General features: G+C 51.1%; 10 protein-coding genes across 10 annotated transcripts; 5 read left to right on the forward strand and 5 right to left on the reverse strand.

Annotated features, from left to right (window-relative positions):
• Window positions 1-35: 35 nt before the first annotated feature.
• P153DRAFT_322600 (PH domain-like protein) lies at window positions 36-1,913 on the reverse strand. Its single transcript, XM_033665180.1, has 2 exons — window positions 1,482-1,913; window positions 36-1,434 (listed from the first exon to the last, which is right to left on the reverse strand). The coding sequence occupies exons 1-2, from the start codon at window positions 1,722-1,724 to the stop codon at window positions 424-426; spliced, it is 1,254 nt and encodes a 417-aa protein (XP_033520959.1). The 5' UTR covers window positions 1,725-1,913; the 3' UTR covers window positions 36-423.
• A 122-nt stretch (window positions 1,914-2,035) lies between these two features.
• On the forward strand, window positions 2,036-5,875 carry P153DRAFT_369265 (P-loop containing nucleoside triphosphate hydrolase protein). The gene is made up of 4 exons (XM_033668719.1): window positions 2,036-2,284; window positions 2,340-3,307; window positions 3,397-4,905; window positions 4,957-5,875. Exons 1-4 carry the CDS (start codon window positions 2,222-2,224, stop codon window positions 5,678-5,680), a joined length of 3,264 nt encoding a protein of 1,087 aa, XP_033520960.1. The 5' UTR covers window positions 2,036-2,221; the 3' UTR covers window positions 5,681-5,875.
• Window positions 5,876-10,149: 4,274 nt separating this feature from the next.
• Window positions 10,150-12,552, reverse strand: P153DRAFT_322608 (uracil permease). Its single transcript, XM_033665181.1, has 4 exons — window positions 12,154-12,552; window positions 11,960-12,103; window positions 11,683-11,910; window positions 10,150-11,635 (listed from the first exon to the last, which is right to left on the reverse strand). The coding sequence occupies exons 1-4, from the start codon at window positions 12,265-12,267 to the stop codon at window positions 10,421-10,423; spliced, it is 1,701 nt and encodes a 566-aa protein (XP_033520961.1). The 5' UTR covers window positions 12,268-12,552; the 3' UTR covers window positions 10,150-10,420.
• Window positions 12,553-12,759: 207 nt separating this feature from the next.
• On the reverse strand, window positions 12,760-13,169 carry P153DRAFT_369267 (uncharacterized protein). The gene has a single exon (XM_033668720.1). It carries the CDS (start codon window positions 13,011-13,013, stop codon window positions 12,837-12,839), a length of 177 nt encoding a protein of 58 aa, XP_033520962.1. The 5' UTR covers window positions 13,014-13,169; the 3' UTR covers window positions 12,760-12,836.
• A 1,378-nt stretch (window positions 13,170-14,547) lies between these two features.
• On the reverse strand, window positions 14,548-19,132 carry P153DRAFT_433697 (uncharacterized protein; the record flags this gene model as incomplete). Its single annotated transcript, XM_033673037.1, has 2 exons — window positions 19,090-19,132; window positions 14,548-19,038 (listed from the first exon to the last, which is right to left on the reverse strand). The coding sequence occupies exons 1-2, from the start codon at window positions 19,105-19,107 to the stop codon at window positions 14,548-14,550; spliced, it is 4,509 nt and encodes a 1,502-aa protein (XP_033520963.1). The 5' UTR covers window positions 19,108-19,132.
• Window positions 19,133-19,315: 183 nt separating this feature from the next.
• P153DRAFT_369270 (DUF543-domain-containing protein) lies at window positions 19,316-19,995 on the forward strand. Its single transcript, XM_033668721.1, has 3 exons — window positions 19,316-19,414; window positions 19,623-19,775; window positions 19,827-19,995. Exons 1-3 carry the CDS (start codon window positions 19,334-19,336, stop codon window positions 19,881-19,883), a joined length of 291 nt encoding a protein of 96 aa, XP_033520964.1. The 5' UTR covers window positions 19,316-19,333; the 3' UTR covers window positions 19,884-19,995.
• A 248-nt stretch (window positions 19,996-20,243) lies between these two features.
• On the forward strand, window positions 20,244-20,793 carry P153DRAFT_346475 (uncharacterized protein; the record flags this gene model as incomplete). Its single annotated transcript, XM_033666125.1, has 2 exons — window positions 20,244-20,553; window positions 20,603-20,793. The coding sequence occupies 2 exons, from the start codon at window positions 20,244-20,246 to the stop codon at window positions 20,791-20,793; spliced, it is 501 nt and encodes a 166-aa protein (XP_033520965.1).
• Window positions 20,794-21,040: 247 nt separating this feature from the next.
• P153DRAFT_388610 (uncharacterized protein) lies at window positions 21,041-21,821 on the forward strand (the record flags this gene model as incomplete). The annotated part of the gene is made up of 2 exons (XM_033670763.1): window positions 21,041-21,443; window positions 21,502-21,821. 2 exons carry the CDS (start codon window positions 21,041-21,043, stop codon window positions 21,819-21,821), a joined length of 723 nt encoding a protein of 240 aa, XP_033520966.1.
• Window positions 21,822-22,864: 1,043 nt separating this feature from the next.
• Window positions 22,865-23,455, forward strand: P153DRAFT_297872 (uncharacterized protein; the record flags this gene model as incomplete). The annotated part of the gene is made up of 1 exon (XM_033664183.1): window positions 22,865-23,455. One exon carries the CDS (start codon window positions 22,865-22,867, stop codon window positions 23,453-23,455), a length of 591 nt encoding a protein of 196 aa, XP_033520967.1.
• Window positions 23,456-24,634: 1,179 nt separating this feature from the next.
• On the reverse strand, window positions 24,635-25,849 carry P153DRAFT_433701 (L30e-like protein). Its single transcript, XM_033673038.1, has 2 exons — window positions 25,496-25,849; window positions 24,635-25,433 (listed from the first exon to the last, which is right to left on the reverse strand). The coding sequence occupies exons 1-2, from the start codon at window positions 25,791-25,793 to the stop codon at window positions 25,060-25,062; spliced, it is 672 nt and encodes a 223-aa protein (XP_033520968.1). The 5' UTR covers window positions 25,794-25,849; the 3' UTR covers window positions 24,635-25,059.

Raw genomic sequence — 25,849 nt, forward strand, 5'->3', positions numbered from 1 at the left:
GTGGCTGTGTCTTCAGAGTCAGAACATGCGCACAGCCTTGGGATCATGGTTGATGTTATCAACATATAGAATTCTACAATCAAACCCAGCTCAAGGGCGGCATTACAAGCTGTACTACACAACTAACTAGCTTACAGGCAGAAGGTCAATTCGAAAAGTATAGTATCGGAAACCTGCAAATACCCAACAAGGTATAAAGCAACGAGTCCTCGAAGGACAGACGAGATAAGAAATTCGTAAATCGTAATAGTCGTGAAAGGCAAATACGACACTACGAGCGCGTATGGCGAACTGGATATTGGCTCGCTTGGATAAGCTGGTAGTAGGGGTTACAACAACAGAAGAAAAAGTCGGTGTCAAAGTATGTACAAGGATCTGGGTTGACGTGAGCATTGGTGAGTCGTTGTTACAGTGGAGCACCGTTCATTTGGTGCCAAGAGATTGTGATGGTGGAGGCATGTTCGGTATCGCGATTGGTTTTTGTGAAGCTTGTGCGTTGCCTGTGTTCGTTGAAGTCTGATGCACACGCTTTTGCTCAGCTTCCTTCCTCTTGATTAGCAGGCTCTTGAAGGCGCCCAGCCACTTCGCAAGCGAATCTTCGCCTGTTGCGCAGAACCTGAAATTCTTCTCTTCAGACAGGACCTGCATACAGTACTGCTTGCTTCTTGAGACCGGATCGATGTCCACAGCATCAATGATGCTTGAGAAGGGGATGATCAGGATTGCGGAGTACTCTTGGTCGTTTTTGTAGAATGCTAACGATTTGGCTCGCAGAACAATCCAAAGTTTTTTCCACTGTCGTACGCCGCCCTTTGACTTGAGCACATACAGCCAGCCGTGGTAAACTACGCGCTCTTCGTCGGGTGTGGTACCGATGTTGCTCTGCTGGCTGACATTGCGGTTTCGCGGTACAGCTTGCCGGGGCAGCGAGACGGCAGAGCCTGGGAATCCCGTATCTGAGAAGTCGAGGTCGGAGAGGGAGCCGCGCTCGTTGCCCGAGTAGTTGAGGGTGTGCGAGGGACGACGGGCGCTGTACATGGTCGCTGGCGTTTTGGAGGTCGACTGCCGTAGTTCTGCTTCTGAGGAGCTAGAGCCAATATTCTCCCTCTTGGTCCTGTCAAAGCCTGTAAAGGTTCTCTTACCGCCATTTGGGCTCATGAGGACCATGTCGTCCTCGTCGTCGTCGATGTGCGCCTCTGCGCGTATTAGGTCGACCCACTCCTGGGCCTCTTTCTCGGAGGACGTGCCGAGGTGGAAGTTGCGCGCAGGCGAGAAGATACCGAAGACGTGGTCCATCTTCTTCTTCGAGTCCTTCTGGCGCGCAACGGCTGTGATTTCAGCGAGGTTTATTTGGTGACGCAGCTTCGTCTCGTCCTTGTCCTTGTAGATAGAGAGGCAGTTCGGGCGCAGGACTATGTGGATGGGCTTCCACGACTGGGAGGTGTTAGGGCATGTCGCAACAGCCAGACGCGGCTACTCACTTTGGTCTTTCGCGTGCGCTTCACGACATTGCCGGCCTTGATGATGCGGTCAAACTCGAAGCAGCCGTTCTGGTTGACGGGCGACATGATCAGGTTGGCGGCCTTGCCGGGGTTGGTTCGGTGCTGCACGAGCGGCGAGAAGGTGTCCAGCTTCATGCCAGCGGTGCGGATGGGGATCGGTTTGGAGGACGACGTGGGGGAGGGCGTTTGCGGTTGTTGTGCGCCAGCCATGGTCGCTGCCATTGCGTGTCATACATTCACACCGAGCAATGGCGCCGTGGATAAAAGCAAGGGCAATGGCCGGGCTGGGGTGTCTGGTCGCTATCCGCAGGCGCTATGGGGGATGTGCAGGTGCGACAGGCTAGCGGGATGCATGGACAGCAATGTCTCAAGGGAAGGAGCGACCGAGGGCTAGTTGTTGCTGCACGGTAGTTGCCCGGGTCTTTTTACGCAAAGACAGTTTGGTGAGCACCCCTGCGCGGGAGCTACTGTGACATGTTGACGTATGAACAGTGCACAGCTCCTGGCGGGGTCGAGCCGCTGTGTGAGACATGTTTCTGATCTCACACAAAAATTCAGTTTGCCCGCGACCAGTGAATCGCAACTGCCTCTTGCCCTCTCACACGCACCTTCCTTTCATTTTACCGCATTTGGTACACGCACGTCGACGGCCCACGCCACCCACTGCTACTCAACCAGCATTCGCCTTGTTTGAAGCCTAAGCACAGGCATCATCCACGATGGTCGTGGTCCAACCAGAGAAGCTGGTCTCACTGCAGCAGGCAGCCGAGGGCGTAAGAAATGTACTCGAGCCCCCGCGAACGCCTCAAGCTGGACTCTCCGCTGACTCTCTCCTCGATCTGCATCTTAGCTCACGTAGACCATGGCAAGACGAGCCTCACGGATGCGCTCATCGCCACAAACGGTATCATTTCGCCCAAGCTCGCCGGCAAGATAAGATACCTCGACTCGAGACCAGATGAGCAGCTGCGCGGTATCACTATGGAGTCATCCGCCATCTCGCTATACTTTTCGCTGCTGCGGCGGTCCGCGCCTGAGGCACAGCCAGAACAAAAAGAGTTTTTGATCAACCTGATCGACTCGCCAGGACACATTGATTTCAGCTATGAAGTCTCAACAGCATCGCGTCTCTGCGATGGCGCCGTCGTGCTTGTAGACGCGGTAGAAGGTGTCTGCAGTCAGACCGTCACGGTTCTGCGGCAGTCCTGGATCGAGAAACTCAAGCCTCTACTCGTGATCAATAAAATGGACAGGCTAATCACGGAACTAAAGATGAGTCCAGGTGAGGCATACACACATCTGAGCAAGTTGCTCGAACAAGTAAACGCCGTCATGGGCAGCTTCTACCAAGGAGAGCGTATGGAGGACGATCTCCGGTGGCGCGAGAAGATGGAAGAACGTCTAAATGCAGCAGCTGCCGAAAAGACTAACACAAACTCATCTTCTGTATTAGAGGATGGCGACAGCATTGACACTACCAACACTCCAGCAGAATACGAGGAGAAAGATGATGAAGACATTTATTTTGCTCCAGAGAACAACAATGTCATCTTTGGCAGTGCCATTGACGGCTGGGCCTTCACAGTAAAGCAGTTCGCTGGGCTGTATGAGCGCAAGCTAGGTATCAAACGCTCCGTCCTTGAGAAGGTGCTATGGGGCGACTTCTACCTAGACCCAAAGACAAAACGAGTGCTCGGATCCAAGCATCTCAAAGGACGCCATCTCAAACCCATGTTCGTACAACTAGTCTTGGAGAACATCTGGGCTCTGTATGAGGCTACTACTGGAGGTAACAACGGGAAGGGGTGCGTGGATTTCCTTTCCTTCTTCGCTGATGCTTTTGCATGCATTTTTGTACGTACTTTAGTCAATATACTCATTCGCTTCAAAACAGAGATCCTGCCATGGTCGAAAAGATTACAAAGTCTCTCCATATCAAACTCCCTCCTCATATTCTACGGTCGCGCGACCCTCGCGCCCTCCTGACAGCGCTTTTTGCAGCTTGGCTACCCCTCTCAACCGCTCTTCTGGTATCCGTCACTGAGTACCTGCCTCCGCCATCCAAAGCACAAGCTGAGAGGATGCCCGAACTCATTGACAGTTCTCCTGGTGCTGATTACGTCGCCCCAGAGGTACGGGATGCGATGACGACTTTCAACACATCCAAGGACGTTCCTATGGTGGCCTATGTCAGCAAGATGATCTCGGTACCTGAGAGCGAATTGCCGCAGAACAAACGACGAGGTGGTGCACTTACCGCTGAAGAGGCTAGAGAACTTGGACGGAAGAAACGCGCTGAGATAGCCCGTCAGCAAGCCATCGCAAATGGTGAGAATCCCGATGTTGGTAGTATCACTGATGCCCTCAGCTCTGCTGCTATTGGTGAAACCGAAACTCCCGAGGAACAGACACCTCAGACGAACGAAGACGCGGAGCATCTCATAGGTTTTGCTCGAATCTTCTCGGGCACCTTAAACGTCGGCGACGAAGTGTATGTCCTGAACCCAAAGTTCACACCCGCAAATCCACACGCCGCTCCAGAGCCTAAGAAGGTCAAGATTACCGCGTTGTATCTTATGATGGGCCGCGGTCTGGAGCCTCTGACTACGGTTCCTGCTGGTGTTGTTTTTGGTATTGGTGGACTTGAAGGTCACATACTCAAGTCGGGAACGCTCTGTTCACAGTTGCCCGGATCGATCAACCTCGCTGGTGTTCAAATGGGCACCCAACCCATCGTTCGTGTTGCGCTCGAACCTGAGAATCCATACGATTTGGACAAGATGATCAAGGGTCTGAAGCTGCTTGTGCAAAGCGACCCTTGCGCCGAGTACGAGCAACTCCCGAGTGGAGAACACGTCATTTTGACAGCAGGCGAGTTGCATCTTGAGCGATGCATAAAGGACCTTAAGGAACGTTTCGCCAAGTGTGAGATACAGGCTGGCGAACCCATTGTACCTTATAGGGAGTCGACAGTAGCGGCTGAGGAGATGAACGCCCCCAAAGACCCGAATCTGCCACGAGGTACCGTCATCGGCGTCACTGCAAGCAAGCACGTCTCGGTCCGTCTGCGGGTACGACCTCTACCTCCAAGCGTGACAGAGTTCTTGAGCAAGAACGCGGGTGCTATCAAGAGGCTGTATTCTGAGGCCAGGACAGATGCAGATCCTCATCCAGAGGTCGCTGGCGGCGAACAAGATGGAATGGAGGAAGCGGAGCAACGAGAGATTGGACAATCGCTGAGTCTCGTCGACTTCAAGAAGCAATTGAACGATGCTTTCGCCGAAGCAAAGGGTCAGAAAGAGATATGGACAGACGTCATTGAGAAGATCACAGCCTTCGGACCACGGAGAATAGGACCAAATATCTTAGTCGACACCACCAGTGCCGGTATATGCGGCAAGGCGTAAGTTCTTGTTGACCCTTCACTGCAACATCACGCTAACGTTCAACGCAGGCTACGCGAATCCGCCTCTCCAGACGCCGACGCCACCCCCGATCGCTCTACAACCGCCCACACCTTCGCCTCAACCATAACATACGCCTTCCAGCTCGCCACCGCTCAAGGACCGTGCTGCGCCGAGCCCGTCCAAGGTATCGCCGTCTTCCTCGAAGACGTGAACATCAGCATCCCCGAAGGCGAAGAGAACTTCCTCGCCCAAGACCGCGGTCGTCTTACCGGCGAAGTCATCAAAGCCGTGCGCTCCTCCATCCACCAAGGCTTCCTCGACTGGTCCCCCAGAATGCTCCTCGCCATGTACAGCTGCGAGATCCAAGCCTCCACCGACGTTCTGGGCAGGGTATACGCCGTTCTGACACGCCGTCGCGGCACAATTCTCAGCGAGACAATGTCCTCTTCCAGCGCGTCGACGACGGGAAATCAAACATTCACTATCAGCGCGCTGCTCCCTGTTGCAGAGTCCTTTGGCTTCAGCGACGAGATCCGCAAACGCAGTTCGGGCTCTGCGTCGCCGCAGCTGCGCTTCGCGGGTTTCGAAATGCTGAATGAAGATCCCTTCTGGGTGCCGTTTACTGAGGACGAGCTGGAGGATCTGGGTGAGTTGGCGGATCGCGAGAATGTCGCTAGGCGGTATATGGATAGGGTTAGGCGGAGGAAGGGGCTGCTTGTGAGGGAGGTGTTGGTTAGGGATGCGGAGAAGCAGAAGACGCTGAAACGGTAGAGTGGCTGTGGTGAACGGTGGTTGTATTGGGATAAAATGGAATGACGATAGATGTGCAGGGCACGTGATACGTTGGGGAGATATAAAAGTCGCTGGTTCTCATACTGTGTTCTCCTTCTTCCTGTATCTATCTTTTTACGTCTACTTCCCTATTTTCAAAGACTGAATGTCGTGGTTCTATGGCTCGTTTCGTCTCATAAACAAAATCTTGATAGATACAGAGTATGTCTGTCTCCTTCTCTTCTCCCGCTCCCGAAAAGTCGCCATCCGTTCTAAATATTCTGGACTGGCTTTTCTCCCCCTCAACAAAGACGTTGTCGAAATCGCCTATGTCTCTCGCTCTGTTTTTCTCCGGTCTTCCAAAACCATCTCAAAAGACCATTTATGTCTTTCGCCCCGCCTTCCGCTGGTCCATCGAAAACACACGGACAGACGAAGGATGTCCTGTACTGCCTTCTCCATTCTTTTTTGTCTCTAGAAAAAGGAATGTGGAAAGATGATGTCTCTCCCTCTGCTTTCTCCTGAAAAGAACAAAAAAATTGTTTATGCCTCTCTCTTTGTTCTCCGCCCACCCTCTGAAAGGTACCATCTATGGAGGCATGTCCTGGGCAGAGGAGAAGGAGTCATACACCTTGAAAAAACGCTAAAATTGGAATTGATGAGACTAAGTGGTATGTTGCTTTTCTCTAAATTCAGAAAATATATGTACATGTTCTGGTGTGCGCCTCCTCCTCTCTACAAAAGGCAAACACAGCCATCAATGTGAAGGTTTCCCTGTGTTCCTCCAAAAGGGACATATCAAAGAGCAATGTCCGACTTGTCCTCCTTCTGCTCTTTCGAAAAGACAATGGCAACAACGGATGTGTGTCTCTGTGTGGGTTTTTCTGTAACAAAACTAATCGACAAAATTCATATGTCGTGGGGTTTCTGACTCCTTCTTCTACTTCTTCTCATTCAAAAGCCGCGTAGCACACGTATCTATGTCTCTCTCCTGTCTTACCCTAAAAGCAGCAATAAAGAGCGGAATGTCTGGGACGAGTCTCCTTCTACTCGAAAACAAACAAAATAACCTAACGCTCTATGGCTCTCGCTCTCCGTTCTTCTGAAAGTGTCAACACTTTCACCAATGTCTGGGCCAGTCTTCTTCCCTCTAAAACGAGAATGTTCAGCGCTTATGAGTCTTTTCCTCCGCTCCTCCAAAAACCACAGGTTGACGACGATCAAATGTCCTGGACTTACCCTCTTTCACCTCTATACAAAAAAACAATGGCAATGGTCCATGGCTCTCTCGTTTCTAAAAGTGAGCAGAGAAATTACATGCCCGTCTTCTTCCCTCGCCCCCCCAAAATCATACAATCTACGTTCCATGCCTAGGATCAAGCATACTTTGCTTAAAATTCATCATTCAATGGGTTATCGTTTGTTCTCTGCTTTATTTCAAAGTTCATTGCGATTCTCGAATGTGCTTCTTCTCTTTCTTTGCTCCTTCGAAATCTTATCGAGATGGATAGTGTTCTGGAGTGTCTTTCTTCGTCAACTCCTATACAGAAAGATTATCAGAAACTGTATGCAGTATGTCGCATGGCTCTGTTTCTCTGCTCGTCTCTGAACTGAAGGCGTGTAAGGTCCATGTGTCTTCTTCCTCGGTTCCTCGGAAAACAGAAGGGTAGATAGGAAAGGAAATGGACTGTCCTCCTCCCCTCTAAAACCGAGTTTTGCTTGCACCATGCTCTTCTCCTTCTTCTTGACTTCAAACCCTAGCTTCTTCAAAACACGCAGGCTATCATGGAATGGGTCTGGAGTGGACAATCTAAGAAACGTCTCAAGAGAACTGCATGTGCGGCGCTTGCACTCTGGAACTCAAATTTGGAAAAAGGAGGGAAATGAACGGACATGAAAACTATATCAAAAACGCATATGAGAAGCAAGACTACAGCCACGCCTCCTTTGGAAAGAAATCCCCACTACGAGGGTGGTATGTCTGCTGCCTCGCTGTTTTGCGACATGCACGGGCGCGATTACTCCCCAAGAGTTGAATATCTTGTTCTTGAAGAAGTCTGATATCGACAGGCATGAAACCCTCCGCCCTTTTGAAACGAAAACTATACCAGCCGATGTATGTGTTCTCTTCTGTCGCTTCTAAAGCCGTGTTTCGGATCTGGATACACCATTCTCTGTATTTTCTTGTCTAGGCACATTCGGCTGTACAAAAAAGTCAACACTGTCAATATATGGGCGAGCCCACAGGTCCAGAAATTTAATAAACAGAGGATGTTTACACTTCTACTATCTCAACTATGGATGTATCCATTCAATTCATAAGGTCAGTGTGGTGGACTGAAAAACCCATACCATTCTGTCATGCTGTTGTGCTGTTGTGCCGGCGGGCTGGAAAGAATTACAAAAAGCGACCGCCTACGTTGGAATGGCTTCTTCTCGGTCTTCCTCGCTGTAAACCCTCTATATCAAAAGTCCTCATAGCAGGCTTCATGGCCTGTGTCTCTGTTTCTGATTTCATAAAATACTTAGTGAATGTCTGTGGCTGAGTCTGCGGGTTTTCATTGTATAATTCCAGAAGGTTCAAGTTGTTTCTTTAAAAACCAATTGGACCAGCTTTAATGTCTCGATTCCAATTTGTCGATAACAGACATACAAGAAGAACAGTTCTATGTCAACTTTCCAAGCAGTCATCTTGGAAAATGATTATTTGGCAACGCATGTCTTGGGCTTCTCCTTTCCAAAAGTCAAACACGCCCGACCTATGACCACGATTTGCCGTGAACTACCACAGAAAAACATACAACATAATCTCTATGTATGGGAAAGAATTGGTATCTGCCAACAGTTTTGACGATATGCAACAATGGGAAACATTCAAAAACATGTGGCTTGTAGATATTCAATTTCAGACTAGGCCGGACTGTACACAAGTAATGACTCTTAATTCTAAATCCATACAATTAATTCATGGCCGCGGTCTGAGAAGTAACAGCGTACTTCAACATATTCCATGTGACTTCAAGTCTACCTATTAAATCACTTCCTGAAAGCTTTCCCTCTCTCATTCACCTTCTTTCGCTAGCGTTCCGGCTGGCTGGCTGGATATAAACAAAACTACATGCACAAGTTTTATGTGTCGACTTTTCGACTTTGCCAACCCCGCAACACTTTCGCCTCCATGAAGCGCGGCGAGAGTATCCGGCTATGGATTGCAGACCTGTGTTTGCCATATTAAGTTTTCGATTTCTTGAAACGTCTTAGCCGCCGTGATGGATATGCCATAGGATGAGGTGACGGCTAGCTGGCTCTTGGGATATGTGTTATGTAGGCTGTAGTGTTCCGACTTCGTTCTCTTTCGTGCACTGGTATTATTTGTTATGCTTCAAAACATTTCAACTAATACATTAAAACACTCCAAAACATCGCAATTCCTCCAGCGCAATTCGAGCAAACAAGTTGGTTAATCAACAACTTGAGCACTTGTAGGTACACCGTCATAGCGCAAGAAACGCGACATCCATATGTTATCCACACTTTTCCTTTCGTTTCGTAACAAATTTTCGCCTAGCATATACAGATGCAACAAACAGACTTAGGTGTTAAAAGTGTTCTCATACGAGACACCATACATCCAAATTGACTCGATTTCCGTGGTCCGACAAACTTTGTATAAAGGATGTGTGGAACCAGAAGAAGGAGACATGGACATAATGTGCGTAGGTTTGCTTCAAACGAGCAAGTGAGTATTGACTGAGCCCGGAGACTAGACAGAGGACATCACACAGTGGGCACACGTTTTTCACATAGAGGCCATCCGTACAGTATAGCAATGTTTTAGAGAAGAGAAGAAGAGGCAGGACATGAAATTGAACAGGAGGTTTTTTTCGTTTGCAAAGATGGAAAAGTAGGGAGAAGACTGATGAGGAGAGAGAAGAATGTGGGTGTTTTATACTCTGCGTGGACTCGGTCAGGTGTTTTTGCGCGAGTTTTCCAACGGATGGCTGGTCGAGGCTTACGGATACGATTGTAGTTGTGGTTGCGATTATGGTTGCGAGTATAATACCTCCATATTATTTGCCTAACGTCTTTTTCCCAACTGCTTTACTGATAATCAGTTCAATCGATCGTGCATGAGGTGAAAGGACGGCGTAGTCCCCATCGACGATCACCACGAAGACGACCACTCACTCACAACCCCAATGAGGAAAGCGAGAAAAGGTGCCTAGCCCCCACGCATCCCCGTATTACAGTGGCGAACATCCTACTACTCCAGCTCGCTTAGCGACCCATGATTTCCCAACGATCTCGCATGAGATCTACACGCGAGATACACAACGCAGACGCGGCGTGACATCAATGCGCATTGTGGAGATAAGGGCGTACGCCGCGGAGCAGCCTCAAATGTGGAAAACGCGCGAACGAGTTGTGGGAATGTGAAGGAGTTGTGGTGGAAATGTGAAAATAATTTTAGCAAAAAGCGATTGATTGAATCGTTGGCCTGAGAGAAGGCCTGGTATATCTCCCAACAACAACAACAACAACAACAACAACAACAACTTCCCGTACAAGGAACCCCCTTCCTTTTCCATCGATCCATCCATCTACCATGAAACGCTCTGCCGTAAAAATCGATATACAAAATAAAATAAACAAAACGCTGTCATAAACCATCATCATCACCGTCTTTTAGCGAGACTCTAAATCGTGCAAATTCGACCCATCATATCGTCAACTACCCAACTAGTAGTTCTTCGCTTCCCCGATGGACTGCTCTTTTCCCTTGCTGCCGTGCATGACCTCCTCGTCGTAGCGCTCGTTATCGCTATCCGTGTACGCGACCGACATATCCGTGATCTCGTCGCCGACCTCCATCCACACTTTGCTCGTAGCGGGGATAGGGAAGACGGTGCACAGCAGCCAGTACATGCCAGACGCGACGATGAAGCCGCAGAAGAAGTTGAGGTCGTAGATGCGTTGCGCACCAGCGGGGACAGTGGCACCGACTGCGCCTGCGAAGCCGACGACGTTGATGGCGATGCCGGAAATGTAGGCGGCGTATCCGCGCCAGTGGAAGCCGAAGCTGTAGTAGTATGCGCCGGTCTTCTTGCCCGAGTACAGGTCCTTGATCTGGAAGTAGCCCTTGCGGACGAGGTAGTAGTCGGAGATCATGACGCCGGCGATGGAGGATAGGAAGACGGAGTAGGCGGATAGGTAGGTGGTGAAGCTGTTTGTCGATTTGAGGAGGTTCCAGGGGCACATGACGAGGCCGACGAGCGCGCAGATGTATCCACCGCGGCGGATGCTGATCCAGCGGGGAGCGAGAGCGGTCATATCGGTACCGGCGGAGATGGAGTTGGCTGCGATGTTGGTTCCGAGCTGGGCAAGCGTGAAGCCGGCCGCGATGACAAAGACTCCGAATCGTTGACCGTGGCCAGCGTCTTCCTGGAGAAAACTTTCAAGCAGATCCAGAGGATTCCAGATTGCCTCGCCGAAGATGACGGAGGACGAAGAGGAGACTATGATTCCGATGAAGGAGGTGATGGCAAAACCCACGGGGATGGTGATGAGTTGTGGCAAGAAGGCGTCGGAAGGCTTGCGTGCAAAACGGGCGAAATCAGGGTCGTTGACAATCAAAGTCGCGAAGTTGGCAATCGAGCTCATAATGCCTCTGACCATCAACCAACCAAGCTCAGAGCCCTTCGCTTTACCGGACTGGTGGACGATAGGGCCGATACCCTTGGCTCGCACGACTGCCCAGATGAAGAAGGCGATACCACAAGAGGGGACAACATATGCTTTTACAGTGAACAGATGTCGGATCTTGTGAACTGGGGGGTAAATGAAGGGAAGCGAGCCCGCCCAGAAGAGGAAGAAGGACACGAAGTGGATAGTGTGGGTGCCGGATGAGGACATGGTGTTGGTGATACCACCTGCACCTGGGTTCAATGGGTCGGCCTGAAGGATGTTAGAAGATTCCCAAGACCTTGGAAGTGTAGACATACCTCGCGCCAATTATTCCAGATAGCGCGGATCATCAGATACACGCATGTGCCTCCAATCCATGCTTGTACACCATACCAGACGCAAGCCATTGCAGCACGGTTGAAAACGGGCCATAACGCTCCCCAGACACCGAACGAAGCACGGTTGACGACAGGGAAAGAAATATGGTAAGTTGCACCGATTCGACCGGTCAAGCAGATGAAACAAGCCGCAATGGAGTAGCCGACCTGTGTTCGCGTTAGCTATAGTAGCCTCAACAACACTTAGTTTACTTACCCAGACGCAGAGCCATGATTGCCACCAAGAAAGACCCTCGACGATGTTTGAGGATGAAATCATCCACGTGTTGATGTTAAAAGAGTCAGCAACCCAGAAACCAACAAAGTTCCAGGCAGTCCATTGTCGACGCGCAGGTTCAACCTATGATATGTTAGGATAGAAGCATTGACACCCTCGAGAAGTGAACCTACAGGTTTGAGATCGTGGTTGTAAAGCATAAGCTGTGCAGTGGTGAGGTTGGGGTCATTCTCCACTGCGAGCTTATTGCTCCAATGGGCACCCTTTGAACGCTTGACTCGCTCCATGGTGTTGTTGTAAAAAAGATGCTTGGTCGCTGAAGTAAAAGACGGGATTGCAACAAGTCTTATGAAGTTTAAGTTCGAGGGTGTTGCTTGGGAGGATTGCTGATCCCCGCAGGAATGACGTGGGGGCTTTTCGGGGTAATCAAAGGTCCAGGTGCACCTGATCTTTGCAGTGGTGTACGTTCAGGATCCCGGGTATTGGCTGTTGCTCGAAGCCACTACCAAAATATATATTGAGATATGAATGCAATCGCGGAGTCTTGGTGTTCAAGTCCAAGGTGGAACTCCTCGGTCTTGAATGCAGCAACACAAGGGAAACAGATGCATATTTAAGAAGCCAGGCCAAGGTCCGTACAAAGCGACCAAGATCCACTCCCCGCCAGGGTCCGATATGCGGATGTGTTGGGGAACGGTTTTGCTAGAGCTGGTCCGTTCCCTTATCGCTGCAATAGCGCGCCCACGCGTTCGACGACATGGAACCCACCACGCGCTGCAGAATTTCCACCGCGCATTCGGCATGCATCGCATTTGGAAACGCGATCGATGCGGCAGATTTCGAGTCTGGTTGGTTCTCACGGCTGCAGCATAGTCGCGAATGACGGCATGTGAATCGCACTTGCTCGCGTGCGATCTTCAAGATGCCCTGCAGCGCTGCGTTCGCGATACGCGCTCGGATCGGAGATGTTTTGCTGCGGTTTTTGACTCGATAGGATCATGTCACGGCGCTTTTCCAGTCCGGAGGTGTTCATATCTCTTGGTATTCTGTTCAAAGGTTACATCTCCAGGTGCTCGGGCTCCCGCTTGACGGATGGATTCCAGCCAAGCTACGCTTACGGCGTAGCGGTGCTGCAGTGCTACAGCCGGGAGATAAAGTATTGTGGGGTACGACGGGATGTCCGTGGAGCCAGTTAGATGCTGCGCGGTGTATTCTTGTACAATATCATATCGAGTCAACGTCGGCCTCACGTACTGCACTTGACCTATCACGTCAACCGAAGCTTTTTCATGCACAATCTGCTTAGTCGGGCCCGTGCTTCACGCGTGCAATTGCCGTTGTTGGTTTAACTTGAAGGCGAATATACACTGCAGCTACCTACTATGCATGTATTCTTCCCTGCCTTTATCACAATTGCCACCACCCAACGTTAAGCGAGGAAGTCGTAGCATAGAACGTCTATCTAACACATGCATCGCATAGTAGTTTTTTTGTTATCACGCCCAAATGACGCAGCCAACTCGACGCACGCCAAACCTACCGTTATCGACAGAAACCCCGAGCATCGAAGATCCCATCCAAGCCTAGATTATCCCCAGATCTGCTAGTCGGTCCCCGACGTTGGTGGCCGATTAAAGCGTCATGATCCCACCTCGGAGACGTCTTAGCTTCCAGTCGGTACCAAATCCGCAACGCCTTCGAGAAGGACAATTTTTTCTTTCATCTGTCGTTCCAGAACACGCGCGCGATAAGGTGGGAACAGCGCCTCCCGGTCGCCTCCGACTACACACGTCCTCCGTCAAGCGTTGGGTATCTATCTATCTATCTGCAAAGAGTAGCGACTCAGAGCAAATGCAATGAGATGGGAATATACGGGAATACGGTCATAAGCCTCATTCGCTAATCGAGTATCTTCAATTGGCGAACAACCAAGCTAATCAACAGATCTACTCTTGTGATATGGCATCGTGCCGTACTTCCACATACGTCGCACTCTTCACAACAGCCAACCACCACCCAAAAAGTGCAGTACGCGCTTGACGTGTCTCGGAAGAGGAACCAGATGACGTCCGCATCGATCGATTGACAAGCACTCGCTCTACACGTCCTTTACGTGCTATTTTCGAACGCGTCAGGATCAGCGACCAAGATATTTCGATCAATCTGTGAGCGCGCTGGGAATACCTTGAGGTGGCGAATGGTTTGAACTTAGGGAGGGGATTACAGTGCAGGCCCATTCCTCGTCCAATCAACCCAAGGACTGGTTGGTTTTTCGTAGATGCAGTGGCCAGGGTGGTATGTGTTTGTGTGGCGTTACTTGGGGTAAGATATAGGAAGGAAAGGAAAGGGGAGGAAAGGGAAGATGCGAGATACAGTGAGTAAGCAAGGAAGTCTACCATACATCTCAAGCAGAAAAGAATATCAGCTTAGCTGTCAAACAAACCTGTAAATTAGAGGTATGCGTATATGTATCTACAAATCTTCCCAACATGTACATACAACTCACTCACTCCACTTCAACTACATTCCATCCACCTACCCCACCTGAACTGAACCACACCACCAATCTAAGCTTCCTCACCAACAACCCTCTTCCTCCCATGCACCCCCTCCCACTCACTCCAAACCCCCCTCCAAACATCCTTCTCACTACGTCCCATCCCCGCAAACATCGCATCCAGCCCCTCCCTATGCACACCCGCCGTACCAACCGCCTCCCACACACCAGGCATAAGCTTCTCCCTCACGCCCGCCTCCAGGCGCCCTCCGAGCTGGAATTTGCAAAACGCCGCGAGCAGCGGGTACAAGAAGTGGGACGTGTATTCCCTCGCCGCCTTAACAGGGTCGTTAAGATCTTTTGATTTCTTGGGGTGATGTGCCGCTTTGACGGATGATTGCGGGGGGTTGCACAGTGTGAGGAGGATGCGCGAGTATTGCGTTGCGCTGGTGGGCGGGAGGGATGCGGAGCGTAGCCAGGGGGGCAGTGCGCCGGTGCGGCCGTGGTTGGGCGTGAAGAGGCAGAAGAGGAGGCTTTGGAGGAGGGGGAGGACTAGGTGGAAGCGGCCGCCTAGACGTCCGCGGTGTAGGAGGAGGATTAGACGGCTTGTTTCGCAGAGGCGTGAGTAGATGAGGGGTGCGTGTGTGGCTGGGAGGGCGGGGCTGCTGCGTGATGAGAGTTTTACTAGGACGCTGAGTACGGTTTCGATGCTGTGTTGGGATGCGAGGGAGGGCTTTGAGTCGAGGATTGTGTTGATGCTGGTGAGGAGTGCGTTGGAGGATGGGTGGTCGGCGCATGAGGCGAGGAGAACGCATATCTTCGGTAGCAGAGCGAGTTGCTTGTGTCGAAGCTGAGGGTCCATTTCTAACTTGTCGTCTAAGGTCGAGATGAGGATATTAAGGAGACGGTATGATGCAGCGTGGTTCAGGGGATCTTGGACATCGGCCAAGACAGGGATCAAGTCCAGCTTCTCGGGGATTGGGAGAGGTGCGAGGGCGTGTTTAACTGTCTCAAACGCGGTCTCCTTCATTTCATCGGCGATCGGCTCGCGGACAAGTTTGAAGGTAAGTTTGACCAGCCAGGTCGCGTTCGGATGCAGACTATATCTTGCCATTGCCGTTTGCAGTCGTGCGACGTATTCGGCCAATTCGGCTGGGCTTTCTCCTTCGGAGGTGATATAAGACTCCAAGTCGGCATTGTCGTTGATCCATGTGCGCAACCAAGCTTGCGTTGTATCGAAGAGCTTGGCTTCCTGGAGGGCAAGCGGAGACAACTCGTTCAACGCATCTAGCACATCTTGGAGGGACGCGCTACTACCACTGTCATCGGCAAGGCACTGCTTCAGCACGGCCACATAGCGCTCGAGATCGATCAGCGCGTTTTGTTTCTGGACAGAAACAGCTGCACGGAGTATCACCAGTTGGGCTGCAGAGCATTGTGCTTTCTTCTTGGTGACCGATCCGACCTGAATCCTAAACTCGCCAAGGAAAACCTGGTTCTGAGGCTGGCCTTGGTTTGGGAAGATATGACCAAGTGTCAGTTGAACAAGGTGCTGAAGTGATTGAAGGGACGCAGGCGACTCAAGGCCCTGCTTATGCAAAGTTTCGGCAATCTTGAAAGCCAGGCCACCCTCGGTCGAGATCTTCGCGGTTGCGTTGGAAACCTCCATGAGATGCGCCACAATGCTTAGCAACGCTGCAGAATCCTTTGACCCTGAAGCAAGAAGCTCGGTTATGCGGTCCAGTATTGCCTCTCGCCTCTCTCGCGAAAGCGCCAAAGGACTCATGTGCAAGAATGACTTGACCGCGATAGCATGGGCACGATTATCTTCGTTTTTTTCGAGGGTCTGTAAAAGTGCCGAGGAATACGTATCCTGCAACGAAGAGCTTCCCTGCTGGAAGATAGTCTGGGAAAGCGAGTGACTGATGTGCTCGCCAACTTCGCTATCGAAGTTTGATAGCTTCGAAAGCAAGGTCAGCAACAACTTTTGGCAAGCTTCAGCCTCCAAGTGTCCAAACAGTTGCACGAAGTCGGCACAAAAATACTCAACCAACTTTGTGAAGTCTGAGAGGTCGATTCGGCTAGCGGAAAGACTCTCCATTGTCTTTTGCAGGCTTGTTTGTATGAGGTCCGTAGAGCCGGGCACGGTTTGGAGGTAGTCGCAAGCATCAAGCAGAAACAACATAGCCGCTGCTCGTGTGAATGAGTCTACACGTCTGCCGTTTTGATCTTTCCGTGTGGAAGACATGTCCACTGTAGCTTGTTTGACAAGTGGGTGAAGCAGCTCTTCTTGGATCTGCGCAGAGGCATGTAACTCGATGGGCCACAACTTTGTCAGCAGTTGACATAACGTGAACCATGAGAGGGCGAGCTTTGAGTAAACGCTGTACTGGTCGTCCTGTACCCACGCGGTGTAAGATCTGAGGAGGGAGCGGAGCTGTGGCTTGAGTGCCCCGATGATCTCGTCGGATCCGATTGATTGCAAGATGGCTGGGATGATAATAGCACTGCTGAGCGCATTCTTATAGGCGGCGAGCTTTTGAACCTTAACACCGTCTTTAGATGCAGACGCTATAGCATCACCTAGATCATCCATACGTTTCGCATGATCCTGGAGTAGCTTTGCTATCTGACCTTGCGTCAGACTCTGCTCAAACAGCTCCACCAAGGCCTTGTTCAAAGTGCGATCTTCCCAGATGAGATCCTTGCGCTCTTTCAAGTTTTGCCGATTCTCAAATCTGTAGCTCTTGACTAGTTGGTTGTCCCACCGTCCGAGGAAGCCCAATAGATTTCGGTTGCGCGCGAAAGCCGACATGATTGGAACAACAATACGTTTCAATATTAGTGTCCGTTGAACCCGAGGCGCAGTCTGCGCGCGGTGGCCGGTATGGCTGTTGTCTAAGCCATCAGCGTCGCGATCGTCATTGGCAAATCCTGGGCTCTTGAACTCAGTATTCGATATTTGCTCGAAGATGAACTGAGCCAGACCGGTATGCTGCTCCCTAGTAGCCCCGGATATGGACTTTGGTTCTGCTACAAAGACCGTGGGGTCGAGCTCGATCAATGCAGCAATCAACGACCAATGCACCTCCTTCTCCTGATTTTTTGGGTACTTTACGCCAGAGTGGTACCAAAAGATGTTCTTCAAGACATCCGATTTGATGCTTATGTTATGGATCTGGAGCACGCGAACAGCACTTCCAAGGGCAGTAACAGCGGTGTTTGACGTGACAAACTCAGGCGGCTCTTTGAGTGAGCATCCGGCGCATTCAACAAGTGTCACGAAGACTGCTTGGATCCACGGTTTTTCTGCAATCCTGCTCCTTGGCGTCTTCGATGGAGATGCACGTATAGCTAGATCGAGCAGATGCGAGACGGCGTTGGACAAGCAGGCCACGTCAGCCGGGACAGCTTCGCCTGCATCCTCAATCTGTGCTGCTTGGAGTAACTTTGCTCGCAGTGGTTGCAGACTGTCTGCTAGCTGCTTCGCCTCGAGAGGGCTGGGTTCGGGATTCGCAGACTCCGCAAGAGTCTCGGCGAAGAAAGCAGCGCGTGATGGCGCAAGCAGGTGTCGAGCCAGGAGTTTTTCGATTGCCTGTGTGGTGCGATTGATCGAACGGGTAGAAGACGGGATGAATTCAAGGTTGTGTGTGCTTTTAAGGGCGTCGAGGAGCGTTAGGGCAGGAACGAGACACTCCGTGGTGAACTCGTCAGCGGAGGATCCCATCTCATCGCCCGAATCGACAGTTCGCAGTTCCCAGACTTCCAGAGCTAGGGAAAGGTCAAGATATCTATCGAGATTTGGTGCATGCAGTCCTGAAGATAACGCGACACCAGCAAGTTTCTGAACACAGGTGAGCCAGAACTTTAGTATGCGAGATGCTTGTGCACTCTCGGTTCTCAACACCATCTTCATGAGCTCTCGCTGTGAGGAGTCATCCGTCTTGTTGTGAGTGGCAGCAAGTCCTGTGATGGACCTGACTGCAGTCGCAATTACACTGAATAGCTGCTCGAGGTCGATGGATGCGACTGCTGCTCTCTTCGAGGGAGAGGTCGAGTCGGCGGCTCCTCGCTTTCGTTTCCGCGACGGCTGCGAGTCGTCGCCAACAGTTTCGCTCGACTCTGACATGTCGGCCATGTGGACGTCGTCGGAAATGGGTACTGAGTGAACGGCAGCGTCCTTGTCGACCATTTCCACCAGAGTTCTCTCCAAGATGGTGGTGAAGGCCGCGTCTCGCAGATGCGGTGCGCTGCGCGAGACGGGCAGGACGTGTATCATCCAGTCCAAGAGCTTCCATGCCGTCGTGTTTGCCCGCGCCGTGTGTCCAGCTTCGGCCTCGTCTTTCAGCTTGTCGAGCACCCAGCGCAAAACCCATTCTGCTCTTGCGCGGACAAGTTGCCGTACCATGTCTGACCGAGCGCCTTCATCTTCTACAGTCGCCCAGCTGTCAGGGAGGCCTATTATATGCGCGACTTGGCGGATCTGTTCATTCAGGTCTGAGAAATTCTGGTTGACAGCCTGTAGGCGAGGGCGTGTTGGCGCAAGCCCATTCTCGGAAGTCTGTCATGGATTAGCAGAGCCAGGAAACGTGTACAGAGTAAAATGACATACTGGCTTCATTGGAGCCATATTGTTCAGTCACCTTGAATTGTGACTGCCAGAGCAAGACGGTGGAACAGCTTCCTCGAAAAAAGTTACGCTCGGACCCAGAAGTTGCATGCGCCAAGGCCGGCGATGCTGAGCAAACTTCCGCTGTCGCTGCCGCTGTCCGAGGATCATCATCACTACCGCCCGCCGCACCTCACCACCTCTATCCACCTCGACCCGATCAATTGCTCCCACACACACGCCCGCCATGGCCGACGGAACACCCCAGCCTGTTGCGCCCATCCCGCGAACCACCCGCCCCATGAGCGAAGCCCTGCTTAACGAGAAGGTACATCTCCCAACCCGGTAGCGACTATGGCATTGAATTGAGAGCTGGGAGAAATGCGTTGGCATATTGCCTTGCATGTCACGGGATTTGCTGCACTCAATTGCAGCTTCTCCCAGTCTCACGCGACTCTTGCCCTCATGAACACAATATGCGCAGATAGGCTGCTTTGCTCGCTAGAGAATCGTTGCGCTAACACAACGACTTGCAGTGGGACCGCTGTCTCTCTTCGATGCTCATCCGCTCCGGTCTCGGCCTCTCTTTTGGTGTCGTCTTCTCCGTGCTCCTCTTCAAGCGCCGCGCATGGCCCGCAACGGTTGGCCTCGGATTCGGTGCTGGACGAGCGTGGGAAGAGTGTGACAACGTACGCACACTACCTTTACAAATCAGGAAGCGCATACTGACAATATTACAGTCATTCAAGCGGGCAGCCACACCCCCCAAAGACGGTCTGCGAGTTGTCAGGCCATAAGCGAATGATACCGGATGAAAATGAGATGGATGGATTCTTTTAGTACAAATTTGAGCGTGGCATACGACAGGTACGCTGTACAGTAGGGCATGGCATAGATCGTTCTGGGCAATTGATCACTGTACATTTGATACCCTTCCATCAGCCCATACCTTGGTGAATTCAATTTACAGGGCCATGTCGCTAAATCTAAAGACAGTACAACTTATTCCTCCTCTTAGGGGCACTAACTACAAGTTTGGAAGCTCTTGAGGTTGATCACCTACGTCATACCAAAGTGCCTGTTCCTGACGGACGCGACCCTGTTCTCTTCTACGTGGTTCTCTAATTCCCCGAACCACTAACACCACACTACACACAATGTCCTCTACGAAACTTTTGAACGAAGCAATCGATAACGCATCTGTCAATCGACTAAGAGATATACTGAAAACTCTCTGCTCGAAGTCTGACGTCACCCACGCTTCGGTTTGTAACGAGCTTCTACTTGCCAAAACAGAGGAAACGAATTCTACATCTGCACGTGGAAAGCGAAAACGGGATGGTCCAGAATACTCCGGCCCCCGCTTTGCGACATGCGGACGCTGTTTTTCGGAGTTCGATGTGACTGAGAATGGACCGGAGAGCTGTCAATGGCATGATGGTAAAACCCACTCGTCAGCCAGTGTTGGTATGAAAGTTGAGCTAAAATATTGCAGGGGAAATGGAGGTCGATGAAGAGTTTTGGGCTGACACGGAAGAGGAGACTTTTGGACCAACGAACACGGATGCCAATAAAGAGGAGTTTCCCGAGGGATTTATTTGGAGTTGCTGTGAGGTTAGAGGGGATGAGGGTGACGAGGGGTGCCAGCAAGGACCGCATCGAGTGGGGCCGAACCTAGACAAATCGAAGAAACTGAGGTTTGGTTGAGGGGTAGGTGGTTGTAGGATGCGGGGGGCACAAATGCAGAGATTTTCATGTTGGTTTGAGAAACGCTATGAAAAGCATCAATTTGAAGTAGGACAAATATATAACTCAATCAATAATTTGGAGAATGTGTCGTGAGTAGACGTTCACACCGTAAGCTGTGGACTAACCTCCAGCAGACTAATCTCGCTTCCAACCTCCACCATCCCTGAACGCATCCCCAAGCATCACTCCGCCATCCACCTACAATATGTCTGACACCACACTTCCCGACCTCCTCTTATCCGCCCTAAACTCAGCATCAGAGAAACGCATCCGCGCCACCCTCGAGAAAATATGTGCCCAAGTTCCCGATGCGCTAGACGTCGCATCTGACGAACTCCTCGTCACATCAGCAGATCTCAAAGCCGCCAACGAAAGAGCAAAAGAGGCGACTAAAGAAGCAGCAAAGAAAGGAACTGAAGCCTCCCACGCAATCTCGCTTGACGAGGACGAGAATGCAGCGAAAGAGCCCGTTGAAAAAGGCAAAGAAGCCAGGCCCCTGAAGCGGAAAAGAGAAGACTACGTTGCGCACCGATTCGAACCATGCATCGATTGCGAACAAGAATTCGATGCGTTGACAAACGGTCCAACGAGCTGTTTAGTGCACACCAGTAAGTCCTTCCCTGCCCCCGCATATCATCCCCCAAACACCACCAACCACATCCCCAGAAACCCTGAAAATCGACACAAAATCACCCGCCTGGTGGGACTACGACCAGCGCTTCCACGGCAAAAAAGACACGCCCGCCAACCGGGAAAAACACCCCGACGGCTTCCGCTGGGGGTGCTGCAAGCGGTTTGCCGGGCGCCCGGGGTGCCAGATCGGACTTCATCGCGTCAAGGGTGCGGCGAGGAAGAAGACTGCTGTGCTGGGGCTGAAACCGGATGCGGCGAGGGAGAGTGTTATTAATGGGAGTCGACGGCTGCCGGAGGGGCAGGGGGTTTTTGACTTCGCGACGGGGACTTGGAGGACGAAGATGACGGCGTGAGGAGGTTGAGAGATGGGTTTGTTGCGTGGTGGATGGGGGGGTTGGGGTGTTGAGTGTGGAGGTAGGTCGTTGGATGGAGGCTTTGGGAGGTGAAGTATGCAACATTCCACACCACGCTCGACTTTCTCGACCTCATTTTACGTCACATCGATAATGCGCATATTAAGCAGTTTATGGGATGGTCGACTTTCTATTTATCGAATTCAAGATGTGAGTTCGAAAATGAATGACAGTTGGCAATTGATATCTCGATGGAGCATTTACAATTCTATGATATCCAGTTGTGGTTTCACATCGAAATTACAAGTCAAGTTGTATGGTATGTATCAAATGGTCTTGTATATATGTGTCTGCTCAAGCTGCTAACAAGATGCATCTAGTCTGCCTTCGGAAATCCTATCAGCATCGATGGGTGGCAATGGGTCCGTCTTTAAGCGTCACGCTCTTGCACAAAATGAGCTAGATATAAGACAATTCCCGAGACTCGCAACAACACAGCAAGACTACAGGAATGTGTATTCGAAGCCGAGAAATATGAAGCAAGAGTAACCTCCAACATGTACAAGGGGGCAGCATGTGCGGGTTGAAATACGAGCAGCCCCACGGCTGATTGGAGAGATGAACTGAAGTTTAGATAATGCGATAGTAAGCTATGTATGTTTCTTACATCGGCAACATTACAATTTGTTTAGTATCGCGTCTACGCGAAAATCCAATAAAAAGCTTGTTAGGTATAGATTAGTAGAGGATTCAAGAACCTCCTGCGATCAATGATAGGATAGGGTGTCGTATTTCAACCTGTACATGCCACCCCCTTGCATGAGCTCTTTCCGATCCTCCCCACATCACCAGACTACAGTACTCACTTAGTATACCCACCGTGACGATCAGACCCCCCATTCAGTATGTTCGCCAAGCAACCTGTGTAAGGTTAAGTACTTGCTACAACCCAATCAGCCGATCAATCCAACAGTACACAACCACCCCCTCCCCCTCCCTCGCACCCCCAACCCACCATGTCTCAACCCCCCGACTCCCCACCCATGGCCTCCGAACCCCCCACCCTCCAAATAGACTTCTCATGGACCGCCTTCCAAAACCGCGTCAGCCTAAAGACTGACACCACCCTCCAACCCCTCTACACCCAACACTTCCGCACGCTAAAACCCCAACTGCGCTTCGACTCCGCCCCATCCAACACCCCCATAGCCACAGCAACCATCCCCAGCATCTCCATCACGCCCTCATGCACGCTGCACGGCCGCTCCCTCCCCCTCACGCCCCTCTCGCGCTGGAAAACAGCATACGGGTACACCTCGAACGTGCACTCCACGGAGCCCGTTACCATGTCCTGGATAGCAAACAGCAGCATGAAGACGTGGGATTTTGTGTGTCTGGACGCCGCGCAGCTGCCGGTTGCGAAGTTTAGTGTGAATTTCTGGGCTCTGAAACAGGTTGGTATGATGTATTTCCAGAGGGTGGTCAGCGAGGAGGAAAGGGATGAGATTGTGGTTACGGGGTTGACGGTGCTGTATCTTATGGCTTCGAGGTTGGGGAATCCGCTGCATCTTTTTGGGGCGGCGTTTGCGAAGACGGGGGAGAGGGAGAAGGAGGGTGGGGAGGTGGGGAGTTGAATGTTTGGGGCTGGGGTGTGTGGATGTGGTGGGTAATGTATGGGTGTATGGGGATGGTCGGTTGGTTGGTTGGCTGGCTGGTTGTGGCTCACGCGAAGTGGTATAAGAGACATAGGAGTTTTTGCTCTGGAGTCTGGGGTGACGTGGGTTCATGGCACTCTCTTTTTCTTGCCATCTGTCTCGTCTGCGTTTGTCTTCCTACGCAACGTCTTTTCGCATTGGTATGGAATGTATCAGGCTAATCAGATATTCCTAACCGACTTGAAAAACTGTCAGGACGGGTGTCCGTCAACACAACATCATACATCACCCAGATTACACTAACAGCAGCCGCCACTCGACGTTTCCGGGTACTCTGTTCGCCGCTTTATATACTTCCAGCTCTCGAACGAGTGGAAGGAGTCGGGATCTGTATACCCTTTAAACCAGCCTATACTTCTCCGCTGTCGGGCAACCGGCCGTAAAGGATCCGCCCCTGGTATACATACTCTCATGCCAGTCACTGAATGATTTCGTGTTTTCCTAGAACACTGTGAAGTGGAGAGTTATCCCGTCCAATCCTGCCCATAACTCTTTACTTCGTGCAACAAACGGAACAGATGATCGAGCAGTTGTTTCCAATATTGAGTCCTGAACGGAGCAACCAAGTAAAAGAGTTGAACCAATACACGGTAGATACATAATCTACCACAGCCCACCAAGCCAACCAAACACTCACACACTCCCATCCCTCCAACACGATTAAACTCAAACATACAGACAAATCTCCCGACTTCCACAAAGACCATGCAACCCACGCCCCAGCTCCCAGGCCTCAGCATTCGAACGAGAACGAAAACAGAAACGAAATAACACAGGTGCTTTGCCAACAGAACGATGGAATCATTTCTGATAGACATACGCGTGTTCGATGGGTAGAATAATAGAGTGACACCCAGCGTCTTCTACTTGGTGTAGCGATCTACTTCTTTCTGTGCGGACAGTCCTCTTTGACCTGGCTATCTTGTCTTGAGTGTCGAGTGTGGGTGTTATGCTCCAACCGGGGTAACTACCTCTTTGCAATCAATGGGAATATCTCGTCTTAGTTTTGAATCACTGGATTAGACGATGCACGTGTATGCGACAAAGCGGATGAAATGGGATAGGTATGTAGGGTATATAGATAGATGGGTGAATAGATACCGATACGCATACGCACTTGTTTCCCTTTGAGGAAGTGGAGAATGAGAACTAAACAATATGTCTTTGGTATTGACGTGTAGCTTAGTTTAAAAGCTAAAAGACGTGAACATTTACAAATATAACATCTATATAAACCTGCGACATCGTGAGCACATCAACAGAAGAAAGAAAGAGCAAGTGTTTTTTGAAATTTTCTCATTGCAGCCCCTCTGGATCGGCATTGACATTGACATTGACGTTTGATCAAACAGACGCACAGAGGCGTCCCCAACCGCCCATTTCAGCTAAACAGAAAATGTGAATCCGTATGCGACACGATGCGCAAACAGACACGAAAACGCCAGACTCCCCATTCCCTTTTGCACGGTAGAAATCCAACATACAGGCATACATAATTTGGACAAAGTAGCTCATCGGGCAGCCTATTTGCGCACCGTCTTCGCCGCCTTGGTGACGAGCTTGTGCAGCTCGGCGTATGCCTCGTCGAATTCTTTCGCGTCGTCGTCCTTGACGTCCTTGCTCTTCTTGCTCGTCCTGTCCTTGCCGATCATGACGACGCTGGTGGGCCTCTTGGTGGCGCTGGCCTCGCCGAGCGCCGCGCGCGACTTGATGTAGATGTAGGGCACGTTGTGGTCTTCGCAGAGAACGGGGATGTGCGAGATGACATCCATGGGTGAGATGTCGGCGGCGATGACGACAATAGACGAAGAGTCGGAGCCGCTTGTCGCGGGGCCTGACTTGCGGAGCGCCTTGACGACTTCTTTTACACCGCGGCGGAGCGTCTTGGTCTTGGCGGCTGGGGAGGAGGGTTAGTTGGGTGCGTGGGGGAGGTTGGGAGAGAGAAGATTGTCAACGTACATTTCTTGACCGTCTTCAGGATCTTCTTGACCTCCTTCGCATCGTCCGACAGCGGGAATGCGAAAGGCACAAGCGCGCCTCGCGGCTCCTCGTCGCCGTCGCCGTTGTCCGCCTGGATGAGCGACACCTCGGTCGCTTCTTCAACACCTGTCATGAGCGCATCCTCGAGCTCGGCAGTAACCTTCTTCTTGTCCTTCTTCTCCTTCTTGCTCTTTGACACACCCTCGGTCTCGGCGCGCTTTTCCTTCTTGTCCTTCTTTTCCTTCTTCTCCTTCTTCTCCTTGATTTCTTTGGCCATTGTGTATTAGTGGAACTTCAATGCTCAATGGCAATGGCAGAAACTGTATATGATTG

The sequence above is a fragment of the Dothidotthia symphoricarpi genome (genome assembly GCF_010015815.1).
Source record: "Dothidotthia symphoricarpi CBS 119687 unplaced genomic scaffold P153scaffold_17, whole genome shotgun sequence".
In the NCBI taxonomy this organism is placed as follows: domain Eukaryota; kingdom Fungi; phylum Ascomycota; class Dothideomycetes; order Pleosporales; family Dothidotthiaceae; genus Dothidotthia; species Dothidotthia symphoricarpi.

Excerpts from the sequence above, each read along its gene's own strand:
- P153DRAFT_322600 (XM_033665180.1), bottom strand. The coding sequence starts at position 1,724 with ATGGCAGCGACCATGGCTGGCGCACAACAACCGCAAACGCCCTCCCCC. Across the intron at positions 1,435-1,481 it reads AGCGCACGCGAAAGACCAAA|TCGTGGAAGCCCATCCACAT; the intron begins GTGAGTAGCCGC and ends AACACCTCCCAG.
- P153DRAFT_369265 (XM_033668719.1), top strand. The coding sequence starts at position 2,222 with ATGGTCGTGGTCCAACCAGAGAAGCTGGTCTCACTGCAGCAGGCAGCC. Across the intron at positions 2,285-2,339 it reads CAGCCGAGGGCGTAAGAAAT|ATCTGCATCTTAGCTCACGT; the intron begins GTACTCGAGCCC and ends ACTCTCTCCTCG. Across the intron at positions 3,308-3,396 it reads GGAGGTAACAACGGGAAGGG|AGATCCTGCCATGGTCGAAA; the intron begins GTGCGTGGATTT and ends GCTTCAAAACAG.
- P153DRAFT_322608 (XM_033665181.1), bottom strand. The coding sequence starts at position 12,267 with ATGGAGCGAGTCAAGCGTTCAAAGGGTGCCCATTGGAGCAATAAGCTC. Across the intron at positions 12,104-12,153 it reads ACAACCACGATCTCAAACCT|GTTGAACCTGCGCGTCGACA; the intron begins GTAGGTTCACTT and ends AACATATCATAG. Across the intron at positions 11,911-11,959 it reads AATCATGGCTCTGCGTCTGG|GTCGGCTACTCCATTGCGGC; the intron begins GTAAGTAAACTA and ends ACGCGAACACAG.
- P153DRAFT_369267 (XM_033668720.1), bottom strand. The coding sequence starts at position 13,013 with ATGAACACCTCCGGACTGGAAAAGCGCCGTGACATGATCCTATCGAGT.
- P153DRAFT_369270 (XM_033668721.1), top strand. The coding sequence starts at position 19,334 with ATGGCCGACGGAACACCCCAGCCTGTTGCGCCCATCCCGCGAACCACC. Across the intron at positions 19,415-19,622 it reads AAGCCCTGCTTAACGAGAAG|TGGGACCGCTGTCTCTCTTC; the intron begins GTACATCTCCCA and ends AACGACTTGCAG. Across the intron at positions 19,776-19,826 it reads CGTGGGAAGAGTGTGACAAC|TCATTCAAGCGGGCAGCCAC; the intron begins GTACGCACACTA and ends ACAATATTACAG.
- P153DRAFT_433701 (XM_033673038.1), bottom strand. The coding sequence starts at position 25,793 with ATGGCCAAAGAAATCAAGGAGAAGAAGGAGAAGAAGGAAAAGAAGGAC. Across the intron at positions 25,434-25,495 it reads CCTGAAGACGGTCAAGAAAT|CCGCCAAGACCAAGACGCTC; the intron begins GTACGTTGACAA and ends CCTCCTCCCCAG.